At 40.0% G+C, this 20025-nt stretch overlaps 1 protein-coding gene across 6 annotated transcripts in view; it reads right to left on the reverse strand.

The window, feature by feature from the left end:
- PAM (peptidylglycine alpha-amidating monooxygenase) overlaps positions 1–20025 on the reverse strand; it is a 129825-nt gene that overhangs the window by 72846 nt on the left and 36954 nt on the right. For all 6 annotated transcript variants that reach the window (XM_081212367.1, XM_081212365.1, XM_081212364.1 and 3 more), the window contains exons 2-4: positions 12975–13505; positions 11236–11356; positions 3974–4031 (exon numbers count right to left, since the gene is read on the reverse strand). In XM_081212367.1, coding sequence (XP_081068493.1) covers positions 3974–4031; positions 11236–11356; positions 12975–13066 — 271 coding nt within the window. In that variant the 5' untranslated portion in view covers positions 13067–13505. The remainder of the gene's footprint in view (positions 1–3973; positions 4032–11235; positions 11357–12974; positions 13506–20025) is intronic.

Consider the following 20025-nt stretch of genomic DNA (forward strand, 5'->3'; position numbering starts at 1 on the left):
TTCAGATTATAATAGGGCCTATCTTGTTTGTATGAAACTGTTTGACAAATGGTGGCTTACCATCAGTCAGTAAGGGGGGGGAAACCACATTTATTTACTGGTTGGCCATATGCGTGGAAAATAAGGGAAGGAGAATGACAGATAAATTTCCTGGCTGAGTGGCTTGCTGTCAGACACAATTCTTCTAAGTGTCGGTAGTATACCCTTTAGCTATCAGCAGAGTTCAATAGTAAAGAGCAGATTGTATCAAACCCTGCACAATACAGCAAATACTTCTCTTGCTTTGCTATTTGCCCATATAATCAAACATTTAAAAGACTAGATGGGAAAATATTAATTTTTCAGAAGCACAAAAGGGAGGAGAAAAACGCTTATATCTTCCCGCTGCTCACCTCTATATATTTTACACATATTCAGTCTCATTGTGCAGCAGAAAAACTTTGAGGGGAAAGGTCAAATACTGTATTATGCTTTTTTTAAAAAATCCTACCAAGGAGCTTACTATTGCTAGTTAGATGTATGGCTATCTTCCAGGCTTGGAATGGACAGTGTTACACATCTAATAAAATGGGCTCTAAGTGAAAGGCTGTACACTGGACAATCAGATGCTAGACATATCTTATTATGACTAACAACTACATTTATTTCATCAGTAAGTATGTGAAGTTACAGCCTACCCGTAGCAACTAACAAAATGTATCTGGTTAGCAAAATGTACAGACAAAATCCAATGTTGTACAAGTAGGACTTCAGCTTGTGCAATGGGACTTCGTCAACCCTACACACTTCATAGGGCGAGCGAAGGAAAAGATAGAAAAGGAGAGCCATGTTGAACCAGAGGTTCGTTCCAGTGGCAGGATGTGACTACTGGATGTTGCACACTGGATTCAAAACATGTTGGAGATATCCAATTTCAATGGCACATACTGACGTTCTGGTGCATCCTTTGTGTGCTTTTATTTCAGTTTTTGCTTTGCTGGGAAATCACCTTCTCTTTAGATAACTTTTCATGTCTATTTGTCAAGCTAATAAAGTAATACCTTCGGAGATTAACCAGAAAGTTTGATATCTTATACACCACTCAAAAGACTTCTGCATTCACATACTCAAAGCTTAATGCCTGCTTATGTGAGGAAAGTCTACTATATAACCACACTTTTATATATATGGAATGAAATAACTTTAGTCCAGCTCAGTTTACCTCTGAGGAGACATTTTTGGACAGAAGCAATCTATACATTGTTTATGATTCAACAAGCATGAAAGCATTTAAAATAGTTTCTTCTGCAGTATTTTAAAATTATATTAATAAGCAACATACATCTAACCTGATCATAAATACATTCACTGAGAAATAAAACCCATTAATTTTAACAGGCTTACTTTTTACTAAGTGTGCGTGGGATTGTAAAACTAGTCATTGTTTTTTAAAAAATGAATGCCTTAAAAAACACAGGGTTATTTGGAAGAGATTGTGCGCTGCAACACCGAAGGGCCTATTCTACTGTGACTTCTGGTTTGGACCAGGTGGCATGAAAAATATAGAGAGTCCCACTATTGTACAACCTGAAATTTCTTACTGCCAGCATTCTCTATATATTTGCAAGTAACTATTTACTATGATATGAACATTTTGTATTTTCCTTTTCTCTCTAACTAAATTCTTCAGTAATTTTAATTTGTAATGTTCAGATAGTGCACTCCTTACAAAAGATGTTAAGAACTGTAGTTGTCCTCAAGGACCCATTTGCTTAGCCCTAACTAGATCTTAATAGGACTGTTTCCAGTCTATAAATAAGCCCAAAGAACAATACTGTAAAATGTATTTCATGCCGATTTTGTCTTTATAAATAGCAGTTCACAGAACAGTAGACATATCATAAATTAAACACAGTATATACCCTAAAGAATAATTGCTGCAGTGTTTTAATTAACAGAAACTCTAAACACACAATTGCTTAAATACTTGGATAGAATAAATTATCTTACAAGATCCAAGTAATAATAAAAAAATCAACGGGCGCAGAAGTCCCAAATTATGTGCTATGAGAGAACTGCTTCTGTGTCATGAAAATAATGATTAAAATCAGATCATTAAAGGCTCCCAGGGGCCCAAAGGCAGCCACCCACAGCTGCTACTCACTATATCTCTACATAAATTACTACTCTGGAATTCCATCCTTCCAACTGGAAATAGAATTGCTAATTCTGCCCCATGTCTGCATCAAGAATGATTGGATAATATTAAATCATCCCTAATACAAGACACAGTAAAACTACCTATACTCACAAGAAACTGCCTATTATTATTATTATTATTATTATTATTATTATTATTATTATACCACCCTATACCCTGGGGGGGTCTGAGGGGTTTACATGAGCCTTATCCAGGAAGGAAAGAAAAAGGTAGTAGTTTTGGATACAAGTGTTATTCCAAAATCAATTCTGCAAAGGTGGTAGCCCTAGCAAAAACTACAGCTCCAAGGAACTGCTGGGATTTGCCATCCTGATGTGTTCAGCAGCACCTTGGACAAGGACAAGATGAAGAGGCAGATCTTTCTCCTCTTATTTCACAGACAATGCACTGCATGTTGGCCAATATAGCTGAGGCTTTTAAATAAAAAGGGGAAAGTTTGGGAAGGGGATCTGAGTGTTAGACAAGGGAAGGGCTGGAAATTCTTATATCAAAGCCAGAAAATAATTTGGGACTTTTTATAGCCTGCCTATTCCTTGCAGTGAGCTTCATGAGCCTCAAAGGTAATTTCTAGGCGCATGCCCACTACATTTTTCTGGCATCTCTTATTTTCTTTAATCCTTCAGTGCCTTACTATGGGAACTCAAACTGAACCTTTGATTTACAAAGCATAAATTCTAAAGGCTGCCTATGACCTAAATTACGCTCTTCAGAGCCCCCAAACCAGAACACAGTAATATAATTACTAAATATCACACCAAATAAAGATGTCCCCAAATCACGTCAGCTGAAAGTAGAGATGTCATGTCCTTTGAAAACTGCACTCTCCTTACCTTAACTCAGCCTTTTCCAACCTGGTGTCCTCCAGATGTTTTGGGACTACAAAGCCTATGATCTCTACCTAATGGCCATGCTGGCTGGGGCTCATAGGAGATGTAGTCCCCAAGTTCTAGGGGGCACCAGGGTGGGCAAGGCTGCCTTAAGCCAATGGCAATACGACAGTGATACAATGATAGTGGTTTCCTAATCGCATTTTCAACGCATATGGAAAAAGCCAAACCTTTATCACTCATCAGCTACCTAATACACATACACACAGTTAAAATATGTTAAGAGCTAACTAATCTCTTTGAAAACAAGTGACGATTTTCTAGGTTCTACCCTTTCATTGTAAATTTTCATTCTACTATTTACACTTACTAGTGAAGGTAACTGTTGGCAAGCAGAATGGAATAAAAAATGAACATTACGGAGTGAACACACTAAACAGATGGTGCTTACTTCAGTGGCCTACTTACTTAAATTAAACATTGATATAGTGTTGTGGTAGGGCCTGTCATTTGCCTGTCATCTCATCCACGCCTCAACATAAAGCAAGTACATTTTGCAAACAGGTAAGATCTTACTGTACCTAGCGCTTATTGTAAGTGCAAAGAGATTTACAGCCCGTACCAGCAGGTAAATAAACAGCTTGTGCAATGGAGTGGAATTAAGTATCCAGCCACAGACAGAAAGCCAATACTTTACAAATGGGAGCGCTACAGCCCAGCTGCCAGAGGCATCTACATGAAGCTCCTTAAGTACTATTACTCACGAGTCTCTCCAGATACAGTTTGTTATCCCCACCTTAAGTGGGTCCCTCTAGTTTTGCTTCTGCATTAGACATGATGAATGTATTACAGGAATTCTGATGGGGGGAAATTAAGCTACAGGGGAAGCAACACAAGCCTTTCACCAATTCTGTCCATGATTTTCCGACACTCAGGTGGTACTCACCTACGTAGGCTTCCTCCTCCACTGGTAAACGGACAGACATGCAAAGGTAGGTATCAGACTGGAATGACACAACAGGGGAAAAGACATTAGGCATATTTCCCCCCCCCAAAAGTCAAAATTTGCTAATTTCACAAACAGTTCACCTTCCATATATGTATACATTTCTTGCAACAGGTGACCTTGAAAACAGCTAAAATAACTTTTAGAGTAGAAGTATGCCTATATGATAAACTAATGATAAACTAGCTATAATATACTTTTTACTTCTATATTAGATCATATATTAGATAATCAGTATTTCTAGAGGGCATGCATTTCTGGCTAGGATAAGAATTTACACAAAGCAAACCTGCTATATTAATCAGAAAATGGCTAAAATAGGTAAGCTGGGTCCTCAATGCTCTTCTACATATAGTTCTTTGATGCCAGGAGCACATTGGTGAGTCAGCTACTGAGGAATTAATACACACACTCGACAACAGCTTCCAGGCTAAGAGACAAATGTACAGCCTGCAGTAGTCATTTTGTGCTATAGCTGTACTCTGGGGCTATTGCAATGGAACACAGGAACTGTATCCTCTAGTGGCAAGCAAATCAAGGATACTATACAGCACATTCTGATTTTATTGTGTGGGCTGCCGGGGACAGGGGGCAGCAGAGAAGTACATTAAAAGTGAGTAATTAACAAGCAAGTTCCTTGTGTAAGCATTTCCCTGGAAATGAAAGGGAGCAAGACAAAGCCATGCTGGATTTTGCCCCAAATGCACTTCTAAGCCCTTGCTAAATCTCTCTACAGATATGCACTTGGATAATACCAGGGGGCCGGGGGGGGATAATCAAATCAATATTACTTCAAGGTAGAGGACATATTCCCAAGTCACACATCCTCCCCATACCATACCCTTGTTCTCATACAATATTAAACATAATTAAGTAGTTCACTCTGGGTATAGAGAATACCAAGAATGGAAATCCATAACTGTGTCTGTATGCTCCTCACTTCAATTAACATTAATGAAAGTTAATCAAGAGAATGTTTCCCTTAGAAGTAAGCAATGGAAAGTTGGCTGAGACACACATTTGTAATCGTCTTCAGCGCAAATTGGAACATGACAACCCTGTACAGACATCAGTTACTTCACAAGTCCCAGCAGTCACACAATGCCGTGAAATGCAAGATGTGTAGGGCCAGCATGACCCACGTTTTACAAGTGCCTGTGCTAATTTTGTGGCTGCAAGTTGCTACTGTTTCAAAAGCCAAAGCTTTTTAAGAGACAATGGAGCTGAAGCCCACAATTCAAATGCCTTTTTTTTTAAGAAGACACAAAATAATTGAATTCCAGCTATATGTATTTGCCCTTCCAAATTTTTGCAGAAATATTAAACATGAAGCAAGACAACTGTTTGTGTAGGTCATCCTATATACAATACAAGGCATTTGGAACTGAGGAACTATATATGTGAAAGAGAATAAATCAGAGAAAATTTTCCCTTAAACCTTTGGCCCTCCAGATGTTGCTAAACTATAACTCCCTTCATCTGTGCTTGCTAAGGCTGGTGGGAGTTGTAGCTCAACAACATGTGGAGGACCAAAGGATCTCAATGCCTCCCCAAAATGAAGTTCTTATTTGTTCTGCAGGTTCCAGTTCTATATTCTGGTACTGTATTACCACAGCAAGCTTATCTTCTACATATGTTACAACTTTGCCTCTTTCCGTTGCACCATAATGTCAAGTCCCATTCAACTCCCCATGGACTGCAAGAATTAATAAAGTTTTGAACTGGAAAATGTACAAGAGTATTATTATTATTATTATTATTATTATTATTATTATTATTATTATTATTATTATTATTATTAGAAGCAGCAGCAGAAGCAGAAGCAGCAAATACACTTGCCATTTTTTTCCAGAAATTTAACATACTAAACAAGTTTCCTAATATTTCTTTGCCACCAGTGATGGACAATCTGGATACAATGACAGATCATAGTTCATTGTCATGAGACTAATCACAGAGAGCTCAGGAACCACAGCCCTCTCCCCCTCTAGTGAGAGTTTTGAACTCCTGAGGAAGAGTTTGGAAGCTTCTATTTCTGTTTTAAGCTAACCACAGTGAAATGTTATGTCTGAACCCAGACAGACAGTGATAAGTCTTGTGGCTGGTTGAAATAAGCCAATTTTAAACCATAGTTTACAAAGTTCCCTTGTTTTCTCTATCTATATTTAAGATTAATCACACAGTAGGCAGGGATGGGATGTAACAATAGACAGTCATTAACTGGTAAATTCCAATCTCTTCTTTGTGACTGCATTGGACGAGGCAAGAAGGAAAAACACACAAACCTTAGGCACATGCGTGTATCTATAACCCAATGTTTATCATTACATTCAAACTGGATCACTGATTAAACAAAAATACACTTATGGTGGACTTTGAGATTTGCTTAAATGACTAGCACTAAAATGAAACATATTATATATGCCCTCGAACACCTTGCTGGTCTCCACTGTGCCTCATTTCCAAAGGAAACACAAACCCTAAGTAAGCGAAAGGAAACCTGGAATCTCACACCGCTCAGAGATTGGGGCGGTGTGTAGCACTATTTCCCCCTCAAAAACAAGACATTTAATCAAAAGATTTTAAAATTTCCACTCTCTAGATCTGCAGAGGATTCTGAAGCAAATTACAAATCCCCAAATAATGGGATAATTTCCTAATAATACAGGACACTCTAATTCTGCCGACTTCATCACTTCAAAGTAAATAATTCACACAGAGAAAGAACTTTAATGACTGTACAAGACCCATTGCTCTTTATCTTTCAAGCTGTCAGTGTTTGATAGTCATCTACACTAATGGCTATACTTCTATTAATAAACAAAAATAGACGAGCACTGAAAATGTCAATTGCTCTGCAATCTTCTGTCATTATTTCATATATTAGTCTGCAAGCAAACATATGCAAGCTCAGACATTAATGGCTTGGCAGCACTTGCAAACACACAAAGTGAACCACCTTATTCTTTAACACACTTGCCTGATGAGTTCCTAAATACTTTCCAAACACTGAAAGAAAATAATGAACTACTTAAATTGCCTTTCTCCTACTTTCCTTCCCAAGCATTCAGTGTGAAAGTGTTGTTCATTCATTTTTCCCCATACTAAATGCATTGAAACTAATAAAAAGATTAAACCTTTCCAAGTTCAAAGCTTCTAGTCTTATGGTTGCTTATGCATGTGAAAGCTGATAAATTTGCAATAATATATATATATATTTAAAGGTCATAGTGGAGGCTTGGAGCTCTAGATTCAAACATGCCCATGCAAAATATCATTACATTGATCTTTGGTCAATGAGAGGTTACAGGTTTGGGGACAAAGATGATTAATTTGGGCATGATTTTGGTGGCTTAGCAGAAGTAGGCAGCATTTATCCTGTACAGATTTATCCTGTCACTTAGAGGCTGCAGCCAGTCGAGTCTGCTTTTTTTCATAAGTCCTGAATAGCAAGTCACGCTTATGAACAATTTAAATGACAGCAGCCATTTTCATGTACTGCCTCCATATAAATTAAATAGTTATGAAAGGATTCATTTTCCAGTGATGCATGTTCTTCTGTTATTCACCATCCCATTTCCTTGATATCACTTTGAGTAGCTCTGTACAGAGGGTAAAAGATAGCCTCTGTATTATACATTTGAGCAAGATTCAAAATGTAAAATGCAAATGCCGAGCTTTGAACAGCAAAGATCTGAAGCACAATTAGCGATAGGAGGTTGATGCAAGAATATATTTTTTCCATTCTTACCAGTAAGCATTACTTAAGGCTGCCCTTGTTCTTTACGATATCACAGGCCTTTATGTAAAAAGCCCATTGTTCTAATTAGCCAACCCGGATGAAGAATTTTTCAAGGACTGATTTTTGCACATATGCCATCTGTATTCATACTACAATGAACCCTGCCAACAGTGCTTAGAATTATTCCAGATGAATGCTACATTATTTCACGCTGTAGTGCAAGTATTTTTTTGCCCACACATAGAGAGCTCTGCTATTCTCAAACAATTTACGCAAGGTAGATTCCTGGAAGTCTTTTTTTATTCCTTTAGAATAATTAACCTAACAAATGCCATCACCAAAGGCAGCCTGAACATGATAGCAGGTAGGGAAAAACCTCCACAACAGGATGCTGCTTCTTTTTATTAAAAAGGGGCGTGTAAACTATGACAGTGGTGTGGTGCTGAGAATGCCTATACGCTACAAAGGTTTCCACGCACATTAATCCTAGCATGAAAGAAAGTGTTTGCCATACCAAACTTTAGGACATACATGCGTTAGGAATCAGGTTATACTGATCTGTGAACAAAAGAATAGGAGAGTCCCTTAGAGCATCCTATGCACAGGTGAGAGGAAAGTGTTAAAACTATTGCCTTCCCACAGATGCTTCTCAGCGGCTGTTTTTCTCCATTCCTACAATAAGAAAGTTGATGTGGGTTTTAATATGCTTTTAGTCTACTGCTATTTTAACTTTTCAGAAGCTGCAGTACAAGTCACTGGCCCAGTTCAGATATCACATTCCAAAACATGGTCTGGAGGACTGAGCACAAGCTAAGGGTTTGCACATTCTCCTTTGTTTGCTGGCTTGATTTAGCAATAATTTGTTCCTAAGGGCTGGTTTGGAGGGTCAGAAACATGACATTTGAACTGTGCTATTACAATCCACTCCAAGCATGTGAGCATGCTGCAAACTATTCAAGAATGAAAACACATTTATGAAAAAGCTCCCATTATTTTACTTCTCTTATTGTGCAAGATGATCACCATGATGGGTGATATCACATGAAATTAATGGAAACTCATTGAAATGAGCTGCACATAAGCATAAGAGTCGTTGGAATTTATTCTAAGCCTCTGAGGCTGCCACTATGCACACCCCAACAAATCAATGCCAGTAGAGCAGAACATACATCCGAACTAGAGCAAAATCACAGTCTTTCCAAGCTGCTGTTCCATGGTACAATACTTTTTGACTTTATAGCCTAGTGGCTAGGATCCCCACCTGCTATATCATAGATACTTTCAGTTGGACAGCACATGGATTTTTCTACACCTGCAGATTCCAAGTATTTGTGTGGCTTAATTTCCAGGAAAGGTTTTTTACAGAATATTTTTACTTGAGTCCTACTTGAAGTTTTCTTTCTCAACAGCCAAGAAACTGAAACAGATGGTTCCAATCATAAGTTCCAGGAAATGCTTCCCAATAGCTAAATCACTTGTTTCAGCTTCTATTTGTGCAAGTGCTATCTGCAACATTGAGTCATCTCATCGGCTGCAAAACATCCTATTCTTGTAATGCTTCTGAAGCTCTTAACGCTGCTACTAATTTCATGACTGGCAGTTCTATCTAAACATTATTTAATCTCTTTTTAGCAGGGGCTCTGAAATCCTGTAGAGCTTTTTGCCCATCTCCATGATGACTAGGAAAACATATGCAAAGTAAGAGAAATTATGTACATGTAATTGCCATTGTGTATACACAATTTAGCTTTTCTAAGTGTGTTTTTTTAAATCATCTTCACAGTGAATTTTCATAAAAACACAAACTCTTATATAAGCCTTTCTGGGTCAGCAATTAAATGGTTATTAGGCTCCAAGACTGACTGCTGTATGTACATTGTAGAGGAGAGAGTCAAGGATCTGGGGTAGAGCGCCTAATAAGTTTAGGGTAGAGAAGCACCTGAAACTGCATCACTGAAAGAAGAGAACTATTTAAACGGCCTGACCTGGTAAGCAAAAACACAGCCAAGTACCTTGTGGTACCTTAAAGACCAACATATTTATTATGGCATGAGCTTTACCAAAGCCTATTTCACTAGATCCCTAAAATATTATCCTCAATTGCATACTATATATGATCAGGTGTCATTAATCTAGGGTAAGGCATCAAGGTATTTCACTAATACACATGTCAATAGGGAAAGAACAAGGGATTACTTCTAAATCTTTTGTCTTTAAAAAGAAGAAAAAACTCTAGTTCCTTATTTAGCTTACAGGGGGCCAAATCTTTGTCCTCAGTAAAATCCTATTGTCATCTGTGTGCAATTTCCCCCATATATAAACTTTAAATATATTGGAGAGTAATTTTATAAAATGGTTAATCAGAGGGATTCCCAGTTATTTGTTTCTAATGTTACTAAGACATTCACCTGTAGACTTCTAAAGAATCCTAAAAAGTTTTACCCACATAAATATTCTGGCATTTACACCAAATTGCATAAATCCCACAGACTGTTTTACAGGTGGAGAAATATTTCAGGACGTCTCTTATAGGACGTATCTTATATGACCTTTAAAGCCCTAAACGGCTTTGGCCCTGTATACCTGAAGGAGGGTCTCCAACCACATCGTCCAGCCCAGACTCTTGAGATCTAACTCCGAGGGCCTTCTGGTGGTTTCCTCATTGCAAGAGATGAAGTTACAGAGAACCAGGCGGAGGGCCTTTTCGGTAGTAGCACCTGCCCTGTGGAATGCCCTCGCAACAGATGTCAAACAAATAAAAAGCTATGTGATTTTTAAAAGACATCTGAAGGCAGCGCTGTACAGGGATGTTTTAAGCACCATAGGAGATAGTGGCAAGTGCACAGACACCCATGGTAACTGGTTTAGCCACTCCAGCTTTAGACTGTTCTACAAAGAACAAAAGGAAAAATTCTGCACAACTAATTTAGTTTATGCAACTAAAATCGTTTCAGATCTACCTTTAAAAGATCAACTTATTTTAATCTGATTGCCTCTAGCTAGTTTAGGCCAGTTCCCTGACTAGACGTCTAGAACATTCTTAGGTTGTTCTATACTTGTGTAAAACCTAAGGATAGGATACCACAAAAACGAATCTGCATGAAGTTGACATTGCTCCAATTCTAACAAATCTTCACCGGAGAATTCATATTAATATTCCCTCAAAACAGTCACTGGTTCTTTACAGATTCTGTTAGTGAGAATCACAGGAAAGCATTTATTCCACAGGGGCCTAGTATATGGTCATCTGAGAAGCCATTAAGCATTCTAAGCAACAGCGAGAACAAGCAGGACAATCCAGCTCTCCATGCACTCTTAACTCAGGGTCATTCTGAAGTCATCACAAGACAGATGTACCGATTGTAAATCTCCACCTGTTAATAAAGTGACATGACTACCTTTGTTCCTATTACTACAAGCAAAGCTATAAGCTGATCTACATACGGACTTCTGTTCTCACCTGCTTAGGAGTTACCCCCGGCATGCGAATGTCCAATGCAAAATCTGATAAACTTAGAGGAACCAGCTGCCTGTTGCTGCCCAGGCATTCATTAGAATGTGACTTGGCAGAATCTTTATACCTAAAATTAAGAAGAAATATTAAATATGTACCTTTTATTTAAATGCATTTCACAACTTGTATAACTCATACAGGTGCTCCAATCACTTTCGCTGCAGCTAGAATAATTTGAGAAATCCATGTGTGGATTACATAATACAGTTTGAAATATTAAGAACTGGCAAAATATTAACAATCATTTCATACACCAGGTCAAATGGTGGCTAACATGTCCCAAGTTTACAGTGTACTGATAGGAAGGAAAGTTGTATTGATGAAACAAGTTCTTTGATATGTTTCAGCCAACTGAGCATCCAAACTACAGTGGTGCCCCGCAAGACGAATGCCTCGCAAGACGGAAAACCTGCTAGACGAAAGGGTTTTCCGTTTTTGAGCTGCTTCGCAAGACGATTTTCCCTATGGGCTTGCTTTGCAAGACAAAAACGTCTTGCAAGTGTTCCGATTTTTTTTCGCTCCCCCCCTTTTTCTAAGCCGCTAAGCCGCTAATAGCCTTTTAGCCGCTAATCCGCTAATCCTTTAATAGCCGCTAAGCCTTTAATAGCCGCTAATAGCGCTAATCCGCTAATAGGGTTGTTCGCAAGACGAAAAAACCGCTAGACGAAGAGACTCGCGGAACGGATTAAATTCGTCTTGCGAGGCACCACTGTAACATGCCAATTCACACATGCATCCAAGGAAGTCTGCAGGGCTGCCCCCAATTTACAACAAAAAAGCCCATGCAGATCTCTTTACAAGGAGACTACCAAGAAGTCACTTCATGGATAACACTTCATGATTGCTTCAGTTAGTTGTAACATGCAAACTATGGAATGAATTAATAGATGGGGAAATCCTCAATATGCAAATATACAGCAGAACTCCCAATGCATAGCTGAATAAGCCTGGGGGAAGAACTTCCTGCATTTCTCTTCTTGAACTGTGATTGAAAACAATTGTCTAATCACATGTATTTGCATCTTTTGTATGGATACCAAAGAAGTCACAGAAAATTTTGTTCCCTATTATTTGTATAGGAAGAGAATCCAGAAAAAAACCTCCTATAAAATATAGTGGGGGAACCCTAGACATGCCTCCTAGTTTCAGGACAGCTAGATATAAGCAGCCTTTGATGCAATGTGAATACTAAATATATCCATGGATAAATATTTGATGTGGCAATTACGGGGACTATGCTGTACATACAACCATATTGTCTTGTGAGCAAATAAAGCAGACTTCCGCTTAAGAAGGTATCCATAAATGCAAGGAGACATCTTCCAGAAGGCTAATCAAACAACTGATAAGTTACCTGATGCACTTTAAAAAGAGATTTCAAAGGACTAATAGGAAGGACATTGTATATAAAAAAGTTACTTACTACAGAGCCTGTCAAGCTCACATTGAATTTAGATAAAAAAGTTATTGCAAAACAGTATAAGAACGATGATGCAACACACTGAATATTTCAGTATTAACCAAAACCAATTATAATCACATTTTTAAAAAATAAAAAAATAAGCCAGTTATATTTTTAGAATGTTTTTGTTTACTTTGCTGGAAGCTTCACTTTTAAACCCACAACACAAATCAAGGAAAAGCAGACGGCAACACTAAGCAGCGCACACTGATAAACAACCCACCTCTTAAAGACAGAAAGTGGGCTTCTGAAAGCCAAACAGCTGTTTTGAAAAATAAGGAACAATATTAGCAGGTTGTTAACGAGGCCAGCCATGTTCACCCTGCTGTTCCTGACCCGATTAAGGAAGCAGGGAAAGGGCAGTGCAGCTCTGTCGGCTGTGATCCTGACAATTAGGCAGCAGCACTGCTATCAGTTTGCTACTTCATTATGATGTTCTCCACAGGCATCCTACAGCTTTTGACAGACCATCTGTCCTGGATGGTGGTGTGCTCTAAATCAGTAAGGTGAGATGATACTATGCTTTCTTCACTGGAAGCGGGGGGGGCGGGGGGGGAGTAGGAAAGGGAGGAGCGCAGGGGAGAGAGTCTTTCCCTTGCTATGTCCAGTGACAGAGCAGAAGCAGAATTCACAGCCGTGGTGCTTTATTCCAGCCTACTGTAAAATCTCCATTTTGGGGAAAAATCAATCCATTCCACAGTGCAAGAGACTCCAAGTGGCACTGCAGAAACCCATGTCGCTCGTCATTCAGGACCTGCAAAAATAGAAACAGATAATGGGTGACTAACACATTACAGCATTAGTTCTCAGCAAATACTTGCTAAAGCTTTTTCGCACATTAGGAGTTTCACAAGCTCTAGCTCAACTCAGAAAAGGTATTGTAAACTTTGTTGACCCTCTCCCCTCCGCCGTCCTCACAACTCCATGCAACAATTCTCACAAGTATGGTACATATTCTTTGTAACATGAACTGTGAGTGCTAGAGGTGATGCTATCAAAAGTAGTTTATCAAACTCCCTAATGCCTTCAAGTGACAGGACTTAGAAAGCTTAAGTGCATTTAGCCATTACCTAGCTTTTCTTCCTCTACTTCAGAGAAGGCAGTATTCAGTGCCGAGTATCATACCCAATATTCTTTTACCAAGAATTAAGTAAAGTCCACTTTTTCCATAAAATTTAGAGCAAGTGCAAAGTTTGCTAGCAGAAAATTCAAATGTCTGTGTGTATATGAAACACACAGTGTCTGACCTTCCAGCTATAGAACAAACGGCATATAAATAAATGTGAATATTAAATAAATAAATAGTAGTTCAAATTTCAATGAACTAGAACATTGTTCCTCAAACAGTATGCTAGGACCCACCAATGCACCATGGGGCACTTTCAGGGGGCCTCAATACCACAGTCTGCCCAGGGTTTCCCACTTGCCAGGCCCATCCTCTAGCCATGTCATATAGCCTTTTGGTTGGACCACTGCCAGCACCAGCATGCTGGGATCTTACATGCTGAGAAGTCATGGCTAGGCGACAGAGATGTTCAGCAGGAGAAGGAAGGTCTCACGCCTCTGAGGTATATTCTGCCTGAAGTATGGTAGGCTATCGCAATGCCTCCAGAGCAAATATTAATATTTACCGTATTTTTCGTCCCATAGGACGCTCCGTCCCATAGGACACACCTATTTTTTGGGGGGGGAAATAAAGGAATTTTTCCTCCTTTATTTCCCCCCCAAAACCAGGTCGGGGAAACCGAACCAGGTCAAGGAACAGCGGGATGGCGGTGCTGCGTCTCCTTGCTGTTCCCTGAGCTTGTGGGGCTGGCGGGCGGGGCGCTCTGCGGATGTCTATCCAGAGGGCGGGGCGCTCTGCTTCAGGGCGCCCCTCGCGCCGGGCGGCAAGCTGCTATCCGCAGCGTAGGGAGCCCTGCAGGAACTCCCGCAGGACTGCCTAGGCTGCGAGTGTGTTCCCGAAGCGCCGGGTGCTCTGCTTTCAGCACGCCCGGCGCTCCGGGAAGCAGACTGCTATCCGCAGCCTAGACAGCCCTGCGGGAACTCCCACAGGGCTGCCTAGGCTGCGGATGTGTTCCTGAAGCCTGGATAGCGAGAGGGGTCGGTGCGCACCGACCCCTCTCGCTCTCCAAGCTTCGGCAAAAGCCTGCATTCGCCCCATAGGACGCACCCAGATTTCCCCTTCATTTTTGGAGGGGAAAAAGTGCGTCCTATAGGGCGAAAAATACGGTAGCTTGAAGAAAGTTGAGCTATGAAACACCTTGCCCCAAGGAACATGCTGAGCCAATTAGATCTCAATAGAAAATGATGTCAGTAATTGCCAACGGGTTATGCCAAACTCTGCCTCTACCTGCCACCATTTTGTGGTCCAAGAAATGTTCAACGTTTTTAAGACTGTGATGAATAGCATCATAGTTTTACATTAAACATTTGATAATTATATGCCTGCTGATCAGAATCACAGCACTATTTGTCTTGTAAGCTAATACTGCGAATATGGAAAAGTGAACATGGAGAATGTGTGGTGATTAAGATGATATCCTAAATTTAAAAGTAACATATTGACAAACATAAAATGCAGAAGTGTTAAAAAAACACACCCAGATCTCAGCAAGGTCAAGTTTCATCAAGAGATTTCTGTTTATTATTTATGAATTGCCTCAAGTATTTTGGGCACTATGCTGAACAACTAAGGGAAGCACTGTTTAGAGAGAGCTTTCAGTCTAGAAATGAAAACTGAGGAACAATAGAATAAAATGGGAACAAGTGAGGATAAAGGATACAACAACAAGATTACACGGTTCTTAGGTTCATTATGTGTGCATCTTGATACAGCAGCTTTGCTTTGGGTTAGAATAGATGCTCCACAGGAAGACAGCAAATAAGTAGGGGAGACAGAAAAAAAGGTCAAGTAGAAAGGCTGTGGAAATGTTTTGACCTATTGGAAGTTAACCTCACTTTTATAGCGGCTGCACATTTCCTTTCCATCGTCAAAGTTTAGCTTGGACCAATTTGCAATTTATTCCTACTTTGCAGAATTGTGTTTTTCCACATCTTAAGCTGTTGGTTGATAGATTGATCAAAAAAACTAAACATTTGCTGCAGATGAGTGGAGGAGCAGGCGAGGTAAAACACTACGGATTTGACTGGATTGACTCAACAAGTGGCTTTAGATGTTTCTACTATGGGAGATTTTTTTACATGTCATCCTCTTATTTCCTTAGATTCTAAACAATTGACAGGAAAGCAGCCTATGTGCCCAATAGAAAATTCACAAACATTTTTTAAATATTACATATACAGTACACAAACAGATTGCATAGAACTCCTGTGTGCTTCCTATTCTACCTATTTAAACATTTGAAGCCCATCAATATTTTGTTGAACCTGGCATGAAGACAGCTTAAAACAGGAGGATGATGGGTTAGTGAAGCATGTATCCCCTGTGTCATGGGACAGAATTTGCTTAGGTAAGCTTGTAAAACCATATGTGACTCTTCTAGAGAAGGGGAATTTGTGTGACTGTCTTAACTGTAGGCAATAGGTGAACTGCTTGGACTTTCGCTTGTTTGAAAAATACATACTTTGCCTTAAAGTGAGGGAATTGTCTTGTAGATTGTGTCAACATGCACACATACTGAAAATGAGAATTTATTTGAGGATTAAGCACTCCAGCAACACCCAAAGGCATGTAGAACATTAAGACAATGGAATATGTGTGGCACATCATGCTCAATTCCAATTATAACAATAGTCCCAGCATTACAGGACATAAGTACAGTATCAGTTTACGACTACAGATTTCATTCTGTGCTTCTGGACCAAGTCAACAAATGATTTAAAAAACATCCAATGTCTCAATTTAAACTCCGTTCTTGGCACTTGAAACATGCCCAGCATCCAACACTGAATAGCTAAACCAGAAAGCCTTCATTTATTTACTGTGAAGAATTTCAGTACAGTGGTACCTCAGGTTACAGACTCCGCTAACCCAGAAATAGTACCTTGAGTTAAGAACTTTACTTCAGGATGAAAACAGAAATCGTGTGGTGGCAGCAGGAGGCCCCATTAGCTAAAGTGGTACCTCAGGTTAAGAACAGTTTCAGGTTAAGAACGGATCTCTGGAACAAATTAAGTTTTTAACCCGAGGTCCTACTATATAGACACATCCCCACCACTTATAAAAATTAAGTGACTTTTCCCAATTGATTACCTTGACAAAATATGGATATAGCCCATGAGAGGTTAACAGCAGAGTCTCATCTGTTTTTATTCTCTATTTTAGATTATTTCACTCCCCACCTGAAACTGGGACTTCCAGAAGTTACCGTATTTTTCGCCCTATTGGACACACCGGCCCATAGGACGCACCTAGTTTTCAGGGGGGGGAAATCAAGGGAAAAAATATGATTCCCCCCCCCCGCAGCTCTGGGAGCAGTGGACAGGCTGCACGCAGCCTGTGCGCTACTCCAAGACCTTCTCCCTGCTTTTGCGGGAGGTGGCGGAATTCCCCCACCTCCCGCAAAAGCCCACAGGAGCCGTGCGCGACTCCTACGGGCTTTTCGACCAGGAGGGAAAAGGGACTGAAATGGCCAGTCAGTCCCTTCTCCCTCCTTGGGGAAAAGCCCCCAAGAGCGGCGCGCTCCTCAAAGGGTGTGCGGCTCCTACGGGCTTTTCTACGAGGTGGGGGAATTCCCCCACCTCCTAGAAAAGCAAGCAGAAGCCGCGGAGCCCCTTTAAAGAGCGTGCGGCTTTTGCCTGCTTTTGTGGGAGGTGGGGGAATTCCCCCATCTCCCGCAAAAGCACGCAGGAGGGTTGGAGAGTAGCAGGAAGGCATCACACGCCTTCCCGCTGCCCCCCATCCTCTGGGGCTGGCGATGGGGGAAGCGCTGCTTCCCCCCCTACCAGCCTCCAACCTGGGTCAGAGAGTAGTGGGAAGGCGTGGCGCACCTTCCTGCTGCCCCCCATGCTCTGGGGCTGGCCATGGGGGAAGCGCTGCTTTCCCCACCGCCAGCCTCAAAGCCGGGTTGGAGAGTAGCGGGAAGGCGTCGCGCACCTTCCTGCTGCCCCCCATCCTCTGGGGCTGGCCATGGGGGAAGCGCTGCTTTCCCCCACCGCCAGCCTCAAAGAGCAGTCTCTCCTGGCTTCAGCGGAAGCAACGCAAAGCCTCCGGAGCGCAGGCTTCGGAGGCTTCGCGTTGCTATCGCTGAAGCCAAGGAGCCTGCATTCGCCCCATAAGATGCACACACATTTCCCCTTCATTTTTGGAGGGGGAAAAGTGCGTCTTATAGGGCGAAAAATACGGTAAACAACTTCACACTTCAGAGGTAGCAATGGTGTGGACATAAAATGCTTAATTTTTACTAGTTTAGACCTATAATGTCTATACCATTACGATCCCGAAGCATGAAGTTAATTAACCTCCCAAAGAAATTAAACATCCCAGATGCCATCCACCTGCATTCTTTTCAACAAGTTGTATCAGCTCTTAACATTTTAACAGCTTTGCATATCCATGTAACAGGAATACGACATTGCCCCTGAACAGTCTTTTAACCAGTCTTCTCATTTCTCACATACTGCTCTTTTCAGGATGACTACTGTACGTCTTTGTGTGTGCCGTAGTTTCCATTTCTACTTACCCATTTCAAAACATACATACTGAAATTCAATGCATGTTTCATTCATGGAGATGAAACAAACATTGCTTTTGAAAGCATGCCTCCCACCTACTGGAACGCTGTAAATCTGTAGACTTCCTTCCTCCAGAGAATTCCAGAGTGCACAGAAAGCATTTAAATGGTTATGGATAATGTAGTAGACTGCTCAGCTAGTCAAAGTATCCTGCCATGTCTTATGCTAAAGCTACTCCATTTTCCCAGCAGGAAATATTCAGGAAATGCTCCATTTAACAAAGAGCACAATAATGATTAACAAGGCAGCAAGATCCCCATGAGATATTACACCTCCAGATGTCCATAATAAAAAGAAAAAACCATAAATGAAATTACACAAATAGAGAATAATAAAGGGAAGCAAAAAAATAAATGGAATTGTACTTTTTCTACTGGCAAAGTGTTTCTAAAGGGTCACACACTTTTGCACAGAAAAAGAAATGCAGTCTAGATGTCTGCTATGCTTTATCTTTGCATATTTAAAGTTTTATAAAATAGCACATCTACTATCAACATGGACAACCGCAAAGACTACTAGCATACTTACAAAACACTAATCTTAGATTAATCATCTATTATTAGTATCAAACTACTTTCCTGTATTTTTTAAGCTTGTTTCATGGTTAACCTTCTGTTGATAGTAAATAAATATGTATGTATACTTCTTTTATACAAGACTTACATTTGCATTACAAAAATGACCAAAAGAAGTCTTTTTTTGTGGTGGCCCCCAAGCTCTAAAATAGTTAGCCAGTATGATGCAACTGCCCAGAGGCTGGCTCCTTCAAATAAATTGTTAAGGCCTTTCTCTTCAGACAAGCTTTTAATAATTTGGGTATTGTTTAAATGCTGAATGTCAGTTTTTAATCTACAACTGCTATTCCTGAAACTTTATTGCCATTTTATTTTTTCTTTAAATGCAACCCCCTTTTGGAGCAATTGTAGGCTATAAATTAACCAAATAAATAAAAGTAGGCTATAAATTCACCAAATAAATAAAAATGCACTGCCAATGTGAACATTTATAATACAATGAAAGCACGGGCTAGGAAAGATTTTCACTAGAGTAAAAGTGATTAAGAACAGAACAAACATTTTGTTAGAATCATTCCTGCCATGCTGAAATACATTCACAGCACATGCTTGCAGAGGGGCAGTGCTTAAGTTGTATTCTTTGAATTCTCTATATAAAAATATGTGCCAGAAATTAGAATAAACCAGCCACAAGAAAGCAAACTGCAAAGCTAATGGGAAAGAAACCGCTGGTCTGACACAATGATCCCTGACTAAGATAAGGGGAAAGACAGCACATGAAGGCAGAACTATGAATGCTAATACCACATATACTTTCTCACTACTAATCTGCAGTACTGTCAGATGCTACTATTGGAAACATTTCTTTAAACAGAAGCTAAAACAAATTTTCCGGCGTAGTTAAACTATCAATTTCCTTTTGTTTTTTATTAAGCTATGTTTTTATACAGTAAACTGCACTGTGATCCTTGGATGAAGGGTGGTATAATAAATAAAATAATAAGGCTTGGAAAGAAGTGGTCAGACAAATGAGATAATAGCAGGTCTATGCATTTCCTTTAG

The sequence above is a fragment of the Podarcis bocagei genome, assembly GCF_964188305.1.
Source record: "Podarcis bocagei genome assembly, chromosome: 11".
Taxonomy (NCBI): Eukaryota; Metazoa; Chordata; class Lepidosauria; order Squamata; family Lacertidae; genus Podarcis; species Podarcis bocagei.